The 11,513-nt window shown below is 42.6% G+C and overlaps 2 protein-coding genes across 2 annotated transcripts; both read right to left on the bottom strand.

Moving 5' to 3' along the window:
- Positions 1-1,140: 1,140 nt before the first annotated feature.
- On the bottom strand, positions 1,141-2,232 carry LOC139746547 (acyl-coenzyme A amino acid N-acyltransferase 1-like). The gene is made up of 2 exons (XM_071657898.1): positions 1,836-2,232; positions 1,141-1,193 (listed from the first exon to the last, which is right to left on the bottom strand). Exons 1-2 carry the CDS (start codon positions 2,230-2,232, stop codon positions 1,141-1,143), a joined length of 450 nt encoding a protein of 149 aa, XP_071513999.1.
- A 4,548-nt stretch (positions 2,233-6,780) lies between these two features.
- On the bottom strand, positions 6,781-8,793 carry LOC139746438 (acyl-coenzyme A thioesterase 3-like). Its single transcript, XM_071657688.1, has one exon. It carries the CDS (start codon positions 8,582-8,584, stop codon positions 7,664-7,666), a length of 921 nt encoding a protein of 306 aa, XP_071513789.1. The 5' UTR covers positions 8,585-8,793; the 3' UTR covers positions 6,781-7,663.
- Positions 8,794-11,513: the final 2,720 nt, after the last annotated feature.

The raw sequence follows: 11,513 nt of genomic DNA, 5'->3' as shown, positions 1-11,513 counted from the left end.
GGGTGCCTGAGGATTGGCGGAATGCGTGCATAGTGCCATTGTACAAAGGCAAAGGGGATAAGAGTGAGTGCTCAAATTACAGAGGTATAAGTTTGTTGAGTATTCCTGGCAAAAAAAGAATATATATATATATATATATAATAAATAAAAAAAAAAAAAATATATATATATATATATATATATATCCCTGGGGATAGGGGAGAAAGAATACTTCCCACGTATTCCCTGCATGTCGTAGAAGGCGACTAAAAGGGGAGGGAGCGGGGGGCTGGAAATCCTCCCCTCTCGTTTTTTTTTTAATTTTCCAAAAGAAGGAACAGAGAATTGGGCCAGGTGAGGGTATTCCCTCAAGGCCCAGTCCTCTGTTCTTAACGCTACCTCGCTAATGCGGGAAATGGCGAATAGTTTGAAAGAAAAGAAATATATATATATATATATATATATATATATATATATATATATATATATATATATATATATATATATATATATATATATATATATATATATATATATATATATATATATATATATATATATATATATATATATATATTGTTACGAACATGTGTGCGTGTCACATGCGTATTTATGATGTAAGTGATGTTTTATGTTATAGGATGGCAGAGTGAGGGACAGGGCATCCGTTATCTAGGCTTGGGTTTCACTCCCCTGGCCGGGTCATCAATCCAGTTACCCTCAACACTTAGGCCAGTTGTCTTTCCCCCCGCCCGAGGCGAAAGACGGCCGAGGTCGAGAGCAGAGGTCATGTCGGGCCAACAATCCAGTTACCCTTAACATTTGGGCCTGTCATTTCTCCCACGTCCGAGGCACCAGACGGCTGAGGTCGAGAGGCGGTCATCTAGGAAATATGGCTTCCTGTATATTGTCGTTACCGTCAGGACAAGAGGAGGTTGGAACTCAGGCAAGATGAGGGCCGGACCTTAGGACTCCAGCCAACCAGGAGTGGCACTATTAGCCACCATCCTCCAATCACAGCCGGACTTTAGGCCTCTAGCCAATCAAGAGTGGCACTCTGGGTTACCCTTCTCCAATCCCACCTGAGACGAGGGCAGCAGGGCGGGGAAGGCCGCTCCTCCCTTCAATAAAAACCTCTGATGCCAGCTGGGCCACTATTCCTTAGCTACCCTGAGGGTCCAGCAGGTAAGTGGGTTTGCCCTTTGTCTCAAACCCTGAAACCCGTAGAAATCTTACCTGGAATAATGAATTCATGTTCAGTTAAGTAAATAATTTGTGCCCGGTTAATGTGCTTCTGTTATTTTGTACTCTTTATTTCTTGTATCATAAGTAGTTTTAATACTGGTGTTTGATTTCATCCCATAACTCTTGAGACAGCCAATAAGAGTACATGCTAATAAATGTTGACATATGCATGTAATCACTGGAGCCCGGATGTTCAAACAAAATGCCTTCAATGTCAATTCATATGTCTGTTTTGCCCACAACCATTGCTCTGTTATCATTCTGCCTTAAATTTAGAGGAACTTGAAAAGGTTTTGGAATCATCATTTGGTGTGACTGAATCGGCAGGAAGAGTCTTTACATGTTTACTCCAGACATGCTTCGCCCTGTAATTTGATGATACGCAACTCTACGCATTCAGTCATAATACTGGCCTCCGTGCGTTACTGTGGCAACGGTCTTGTTCATAAAGGCTTGAAAAGTTAAGACAGTCACTTCTCTTTCATACGCAGCAATGGCCTCAAAATCTATACTTGTGAGTGTCCTTCTTTCCCCATGCGTACTGGATGCCATCTATTCCTTTATTCACATCAAAACTTTCGTACGTTTGAATCCTTTTAAGTATGACTTACCTCTGAATACGTAACTACTATTTAGGCCCAAGACTGCCTTCACATCACGAGATAACCCAGCCAACACAATAGCAATTTCAGCTCCTTTGCTGGAGCCCACGACTCCCACCCTCCCTCGATTTCCTTTTGGTACATTTTGTAAATAGTCGAGGGCTTCAAAAAAATAGTCCATATGGAGAGTTGTGACGCTATTTGGTAAATGCTTAAAAGCAAAATAAGATAACCACAATGAGGCATATCCCTTGGAGGCCAACATGGTTGCACGGTACTCACTCCTTCCCGGTTGGGTATCAAATATATCCAGGACGAGAGGGTGTAGTCCTTGGCCCGGGGGAAGGAAGAGAGTGCCGCAGATGTTGCCATGTTCCACCTCGTGGCTGGTGACGCCTGGACCCATACACGTATTTTGTACTACTGTTTTACTAGCATAATCTACAAGAAAATAGTATTCTATATCTCTGTATAAAAACATGTTTTTGCATTTAAAAAAGAACTAGAACAAAGTTAACTTTATGAATTCATGCTATTTTGAAGTTAACATGCAATCAGGCAGACGCCTTTATTGTTTCATATATGTTAAAACTACTCACTCGACGTTCGTAGAGGCGTGCTTCCCTCTACCTGACTTCGTGCTTATAGGCAGGTGCAACAGTTTATTCCTTTTTTTTTTTTATCTAGATTCAGTATAGTCTGCGAATTACGATATCTTACAATGCAGTCCAGTATCATTTACTTATCAAAGATGAGAAAGAGAGCGGGTCCTACACCTGATCCATGTGGCACACCACTTGTTACTTCCAACTATTCTAAGCCATGATCATTAATGACTTCTCTTTATTGATTGCCGTTCAACCAATTTCCTAACCACCTTATTACAACACCATTTATTTCATGTGATAACGTTTGTTGATAACCTGTGATAGAGTACATCATTGAATGGTTTTGAAAGTTTTGATACATATCCTCAGCTGCTTAACTTTTCTCATAAATGTCAATTACATCATACAAGAAATTAAGCAGAATTGTCAAACATGACAAATTTCGTCGAAAACCTCAGATACAGATACTTAAAAGTAACGTCGTCTGTCATCATCACCTAGCAAGCAACACTGTGTTAGTTACACTCTCCTCGTTTGTCAGCAAGAAAATAAAGAATTGCCAAAAGAAACCACTTCGTAAAGTATCATTATCATTATACTTGTCGTGTCTCCGCTTCGAGTAGCAGAACACGAAGAATGGCACCACATACTTGTATCACAGTCCACACGTCATATAATCTATATCTACGTTACTAATATCCACCAGACTTACTGAATACACTGTATAATATACTGCCTTTCATTCGTACATCGCCACTATGAAATACTAACCCTCACGATGTGACGAGGTACGTAGGAAAAGAACAAGGCCATTCGTTCACACTCATTTAGCTGTCATTACAATGCACGAACAGTCCTTTTAATTAGGCCCAATTTCATGTTTACCAACGCTTCATTGCCTGTTCAATCATGCAGCCGTCGACGAGTACACATCGTTATTACTCTATTCCTTGCTGCTAAGAATCGTTTATTAAGTGGTGGTTCTCGTTATGAATCACATTCTTATAAGGAATGAGGGCGACTATACTTTGACCAGCGACACAAGCTGAGCCAGTTGGACGATAATTTCAGGACAGCGATTTATGATTATTGTTAAATGTCGGTGTAACATTAGCCAACATCGATTGCATTGGAACTTTCCCGATGGCATGTGACTTACTGAAGCGAGTGGCCAAGGGTTTAACTATTTCTTTTTTCACCTCTTTCATTGCCCTTAGATAAAATGTATCTTGGCCTACTGTATTACTAACCTTTATTCCATTTAGTGTTGATCTGACCATCACAAAATTCATGTAATGAGACTGACAAATTAAACAAGAATAAATTCTTGATACATTTTCATCAGAGGATTCGGATCTTTGTATAGAATTACGTGAGCAATTCGTGTCTCAGTGAAGTATAGAATATGTCATGTCTGTAATTTCTATCTAGAATTACAGTATACTTAAAAGTAAACGTCGTCTGTCATCATCACCTGAGCAAGCAACACTTGTGTTTAGGTAGTACACCTCTCCTCAGGTTTGTCAGGACAAGAACAATAAAGAATTGCCAAAAGAAACCCACTTCGGTTAAAGTATCATTATTCATTATACTTTGTCGCTGTCTCCCGCGTTAGCGAGGTAGCGCAAGGAAACAGACGAAAGAATGGCCCAACCCACACACATACACATGTATGTATACACACGTCCACACACGCTCATATACATACCTATACATCTTAACGTGTACATATATATACACACACAGACATATACTGATATACACATGTACATAATTCATACTGCCATTATTCATTCCCGTCACCATCCAGCCACATAATGAAATACTAACCCCCTCCACCCGCATGTGCACGAGGTACCGCTAGGAAAAGACAACAAAGGCCCCATTCGTTCACACTCAGTCTCTAGCTGTCATGTACAATGCACCGAAACCACAGCTCCCTTTTCACATCTAGGCCCCACAGAACTTTCCATGGTTTACCCCAGACGCTTCATATGCCCTGGTTCAATCCAATGACAGCACGTCGACCCGGAGTACCACATCGTTCCAATTCACTCTATTCCTTGCACGCCTTTCACTCTACTGCATGTTCAGGTCCCGATCACTCAAAATCTTTTTCACTCCATCTTTCCACCTCCAATTTGGTCTCCCACTTCTCCTCGTTCCCTCCACCTCTGACACATATATCCTCTTGGTCAATCTTTCCTCACTCATTCCCTCCATGAGCCCAAACCATTTCAAAACACCCTCTTCTGCTATCTCAACTACACTCTTTTTACAACCACACATCTCTCTTACCCCTTCATTACTTACTCGATCAAACCACCTCATACCACACATTGTCCTCAAACATCTCATTTCCAGCACATCCACCCTCCTCCGCACAACTCTATCTATAGACTACGCCTCGCAACCATAAATCATTGTTGGAACCATTATTCCTTCAAACATAACCATTTTTGCTTTCCAAGATAACGTTCTCGACTATCCAAACATTCTTCAACGCTTCCAGAAGTTTCGTCCCCACCCCCACCCTATGATTCACTTCCGCTTCAATGGTTCCATTCGCTGCCAAATCCACTCCCAGATATTTACAACACTTCACTTCCTCCAGTTTTTCTCCATTCAAACTTACCTCCCAGTTGACTTGTCCCTCAACCCTGCTGTACCTAATAACCTTGCTCTTATTCACATTTACTCTCAGCTTTCTTCTTTCACACACTTTACAAAACTCAGTCACCAGCTTCTGCAGTTTCTCACCCAAATCAGCCACCAGCACTGTATCATCAGCGAACAACAACTGATTCACTTCCCAAGCTCTCTCATCCACAACAGACTGCATACTTACCCCTCTTTCCAAAACTCTTGCATTCACCTCCCTAACAACCCCATCCATAAACAAATCAAACAATCATGGAGACATCACGCAACCCTGCCGCAAACCAACATTCACTGAGAACCAATCACTTTCCTCTCTTCCTACACGTACATATGCCTTTCATCCTCGATAAAAACTTGCCTCCCACACCATATATTCTTAATACCTTCCACAGAGCATCTCTGCCAACTCTATCATATGCCTTCTCCAGATCCATAAATGCTACATACAAATCCATTTGCTTTTCTAAGTATTTCTCACATACATTCTTCAAAGCAAACACCTGATCCACACATCCTCTACCACTTCTGAAACCACACTGCTCTTCCCCAATCTGATGCTCTGTACATGCCTTCACCCTCTCAATCAATACCCTCCCATATATTTTACCAGGAATACTCAACTAACTTATACCTCTGTAATTTGAGCAGTCACTTTTATCCCTTTTGCCTTTGTACAATGACACTATGCAAGCATTCCGCCAATCCTCAGGCACCTCACCATGAGTCATACATATATTGAATAACCTTAACAACCAGTTAACAATACAGTCACCCACTTTTTTAATAAATTCCACTGCAATACCATCCAAACCCGCTGCCTTGCTGGCTTTCATCTTCCGTGAAGCTTTTACTACCTCTTCTCTCTTTACCAAATCATTCTCCCTAACCCTCTCACTTTGCACACCACCTCGACCTAAAACACCCTATATCTACCACTCTATCATCAAACACATTCAACAAACCTTCAAAATACTCACTCCATCTCCTCACATCACCACTACTTGTTATCACCTCTCCATTTGCCCCCTTCACTGATGTTCCCATTTGTTCCCTTGTCTTACGCACTTTATCTATCTCCTTCCAAAACATCTTTTTTATTCTATCTAAAACTCAATGATACTCTCTCACCCCAACTCTCATTTGCCCTCTTTTTTCACCTCTTGCACCTTTGTCTTGACCTCCTGCCTCTTTCATTTATACATCTCCCAGTCACTTGCATTTTTTCCCAGCAAAAATCTCTAAAAGCCTCTCTCTTCTCTTTCACTAATAATCTTACTTCTTCATCCCACCACTCACTACCCTTTCTAATCTGCCCACCTCCCACGCTTCTCATGCCACAAGCATCTTTTGCACAAGCCATCACTGCTTAACTAAATACATCCCATTCCTCCCCCACTCCCCTTACCTCCTTTGTTCTCAACTTTTTCCATTCTGTACTCAGTCTCTCCTGGTACTTCCTCACACAAGTCTCCTTCCCAAGCTCACTTACTCTCACCATTCTCTTCACCCCAACATTCTCTCTTCTTTTATGAAAACCTCTACAAATCTTCACTTTCGCCTCCACAAGATAATGATCACACATCCCTCCAGTTGCACCTCTCAGCACATTAACATCCAAAAGTCTCTATTTCGCGCGCCTATCAATTAACACGTAATCCAATAACGCTCTCTGGCCATCTCTCCTACTTACATACGAACACTCATTTATATCTCTCTTTTTAAAGCAGGTATTCCCAATCACCAGTCCTTTTTCAGCACATAAATCTACAAGCTCTTCACCATTTCCATTTACAACACTGAACACCCCATGTACACCAATTATTCTCTCAACTGCCACATTACTCACCTTGCATTCAAATCACCCATCACTATAACCCAGTCTCGTGCATCAAAACTACTAATACACTCACTTAGCTGCTCCCAAAACACTTGCCTCTCATGATCTTTCTTCTCATGCCCAGGTGCATATGCACCAATAATCACCCATCTCTCTCCATCCACTTTCAGTTTTACCCATATCAATCTAGAGTTTACTTTCTTACACTCTATCACATACTCCCACCACTCCTGTTTCAGGAGTAGTGCTACTTCCCTTGCTCTTGTCCTCTCACTAACCCCTGACTTTACTCCCAAAACATTCCCAAACCACTTTTCCCTTTACCCTTGAGCTCCGTTTCACTCAGAGCCAAAACATCCACGTTCCTTTCCTCAAACATACTACCTATCTCTCCTTTTTTCTCATCTTGGTTACATCCACACACATTTAGACACCCCAATGTGAGCCTTCGAGGAGGATGAGCACTCCCTGCGTGACTCCTTCTGTTTCCGTTTTAGAAAGTTAAAATACAAGGAGGGGAGGGTTTCTAGCCCCTCCGCTCCCGTCCCCTTTATTCACCTTCTACATGTGAGGAATGCGTGGGAAGCATTATTTCTCCCCTATCTCTGGGGATAGGGAAGAAGTTAGGGCTAAAGTACCAACTTTAATTCCCTGAATCAGGTTAAAGGACAGGTAGGTCATATCCATGGGTCATACCGTCGTGCTCAAGAATAGCATCGAGGTGCTCTAGCTTAGTTAGCCGTATCATGGGGTAGTCCAGCTTCCTGAACCAGCTTAAGATGCAGGACCTCCCTGGCTCGCTTCCACATATCTGTGGCACCCCGAGCCGTCCACCAAGCCTCACCCCCGAAATAATAAGGCAAGTTGAGAAGTGTATCAGAAGTGGCCGTCTTTCTCAACGGGTTCGAAGTCATTATAGATTTCTGGAACGCGTGGTAGGGAGGGTCAATAATATGACCCGTTCCAGGAAGAATGAGGGTGTATACGTTGCCACAGTCCAGACGTCTGGCGCGTTCTGACAACGTTATAGCCGACCGATACACGAGAAGGCCATCTTGGTCACCAGCCACAAGCAGCACAAGACAATCTGCAGCTTTCTTTTCTATGGGAAGAATCAGCGGATGATCCCAGTGAAAAAAGTTTTCCTTTCCCCACATATGAATGATGCCATCACTTCCAATTTTAACATTCATACTTTCTTTTGTAATTCTGAAACCCTTCATATATGACTTGCCTCTTAATAGAAGATTTGCATCAATATTCAAATTGGAAGGACTTATAGCAACCACTGCCTTCACATCACTAGATAACCCAGCCAATAAAATCGCAAATTCAGCTCCCTTGCTGGAGCCCACGACTCCCACCCTCCCTCGGTTTCCATTCGGAACACTTTGCAGGTAGTCCACAGCTTCAAGAAAGTATTCCATATTGATAGTAGACATATCCTGTGGCAAATCCTTAAAACCAAAATAAGGTAATGACATTGAGGCATACCCCTTGGAGGCCAACATGGACGCACGGTACTCAAGATTTCCTGGTTGACGACCAAACATATCCAGGACGAGAGGGTGTGGTCCTTGGCCCGGGGGAAGGAAGAGAGTGCCGTAGATGTTGCCATGTTCCACCTCGTGCCTGGTGACGCCGGGACCCATAAGGTCGCGGGTGAAGTGGACGCTCGCCAAGGTCTCGGGGCGCGAGCCGCTGTACAGTTCCTTCTCCGTCAGATGACCCCTCAACACACGCACCTGATACTGCACAGCACATCATAACATAGTGAAACTCTAGTATCTTTATAACATCATGGGTATGACAAATTTGCAAATCACCACGATGAAAATAATATTAGTCTGTGCATAAAACATACGTTTCTGCCTTTACAACACTAAACACCCCATGTAAACCAATTATACCATCAACTGCCACGCTTAGATGAGAGGGTGAGTAATGTGGCAGTTGAGGGTATAACTGGTGTACATGGGGCGTTCAGTGTTGCAAATTAAAATGGTGAAGAGCTTGTGGATTTGAGTGCTGAAAAAGAACTGACGATTGGGAACACCTGGTGTAAAAAGAGATATACATAAGTATTCGTAAGTGAGGAGGAGAGATGGTCAAAGGGCATTATTGGATTACGTGTTAATTGATAGGCGTGTAAAAGAGACTTTTGGATGTTAATGTGTTGAAAGGGGCAGCTGGAGGGATATCTGATCACTATCTTGTGGAGTCGAAGGTGAAGTTTTGTAGAGGTTTCAAAAAAAAAAAAAAGAGAAAATGTTGTGAAGAAGAGAGTGGTCAGAGTAAGTGAGCTTAGAAAGGAGAGACTGAGTGTAGAATGGCAAAAGTTGAGAGCAAATCACGTGAGGGGAGTGGGATTGAAATGGGATGTATTTAGGGAAGCAGTGAGAGCAGAGAGAGAGAAAAGAGAGGCGTCTGGACTATATTTGCAGGGAAGTAGTGATAATGACTGGGAGATGTATAAAAGAAAGCGGCGAGAGGTCAAGAGAATGGTGCAAGAGGTGAAACAGAAGGCAAATGAGAGTTGGGTTGAGGAAGTATCATTAAATTCTAGGGGGAATAAGATGTTTTAGAAGAGGGCAAATATCATGCGTAAGACAAGAAAACAAATGGGAACATCGGTGAAGGGGGTACGTGGGGAGGTAATAACACGTAGTGATGAAATGAGAAGATGGAGTGAGTATTTTCAAGGTTTGTTCGAGGTGTTTGATGATAGAGTGGCAGATATAGGGTGTTTTGGTCGGGGTGGTGTGCGAAGTGAGGAGGTCAGGGAGAATGGTTTGGTAAAGAGAGAAGCGTGTTCAAATTACAAAGGCATATGTTTTTTGAGCATTCTTAGGAAATTATATGGGAGGGTATTGATTGAGATGGTCAAGGCATGTACAGAGCAACAGATTGGAGAGCAGTGTGGTTTCAGAAGTGGTAGAGGATATGTGGATCAGGTGTTTGCTTTGAAGAATATTTGTAAGTAGAATTTATGGATCTGGAGAAGGCATATGATAGGGTTGATAGAGATGCTTTGTGGAAGGTTTGAAGAGTGTATGGTGAGGGAGGTAAGTTCCTAGAAGCAGTGAAAAGACAAAAAGTCCACATTCATTCACACCCAGTCTCCAGATGTCATGTGTAATGCACCGAAACCAAAGTTCCCTTTCCACATCCAGGCCCCACAGACCTTTCCATGGTTTACCCCAGACGTTTCACATGCCCAGTTCAATCCACTGACAGCACGCCGACCCCGGTATATCACATTGTTCCAATTCACTCTGTTCCTTGCACGTCTTTCACCCTCCTGTATGTTCAGGCCCCGATCGCACAAAATCTTTTTCACTCCATCCTTCCACCTCCAATTTGGTTTTCCGGTACTCCTTCTTCCCTCCACCTTTCACATACATTCTCTTTGTCAATCTTTCCTCACTCATTCTCTCCATGTGTCCAAACCATTTCAATAAAGCCTCTTCTGTTCTCTGAACCACACTTTTTGTTACAACTTTCCTACCCTTTCATCACTTACTCGATCAAACCACTTCACACCACATACTGTCCTCAAACATTTCATTTCCAACACATCCACCCTTCTCCACACAACCCTATCTATAGCCCATGCTTCGCATCCATATAACATTGTTGGAACCACTATTCCTTCAAACATACCCATTTTTGCTCTCCGAGACAACGTTCTCGCCTTCCACACATTCTTCAACGCTCGCAGAACCTTCGCCCCCTCATCCACCTTGTGACTCACTTCCGCTTCCATGGTTCCATCCGCTGCTGAGTCCACTCCCAGATATCTAAAACACTTCACTTCATCCAGTTTTTCTCCATTCAAATTACCTCCCAATTAACTTGTCCCTCAACCCTACTAAACCTAATAATCTTGCTCTAAATTATATTTACTCTCAACTTTCTCCTTTCTCACTCTTTACCAAGCTCTGTCACCAACCAGTTTCTCACCGGAATCAGCCACCAGCGCTGTATCTTTAGCGAACAACTGACTCACTTCCCAAACCCTCTCATCCAGAACAGACTGCAAACTTGCCCCTCTCTTCAAAACTCTTGCATTTACTTCCCTAACAACCTCATCCATAAACAAATTTAGCAAACATGGAGACATCACGTACCCCTGCCGCAAACCGACATTCACTGGGAACCAATCACTTTCCTCTCTTCCTACTCGTACACATGCCTTACATCCTTGGTAGAAACTCTTCATTGCTTCTAGCAACTTACCTCCCACACCATATACTCTTGAAACCTTCCACAAAGCATCTCTATCAATCCTATCCTATGCCTTCTCCAGATCCATAAAAGCTACATACAAATCCATCTATTTTTCTAAGTATTTCTCACATACATACTTCAAAGCAAACACCTGATCCACACATCCTCCACCACTTCTGAAACCACACTGCTCTTCCCCAATCTGATATTTTTACCCTCTCAATCAATACCCTCCTATACAATTTCCCAGGAGTACCCAACAAACCTATATCTCTGTAACTTGAACACTCCCCTTTATCCCCTTTGCCTTTGTACAATGGCACTATGCATGCATTCAGCCAATCCTCAGGC

Source organism: Panulirus ornatus, chromosome 65, assembly GCF_036320965.1.
Source record: "Panulirus ornatus isolate Po-2019 chromosome 65, ASM3632096v1, whole genome shotgun sequence".
Taxonomy (NCBI): Eukaryota; Metazoa; Arthropoda; class Malacostraca; order Decapoda; family Palinuridae; genus Panulirus; species Panulirus ornatus.
Note: the sequence above shows the minus strand (reverse complement) of the source record. Positions and strands in the feature narration are given on the sequence as shown.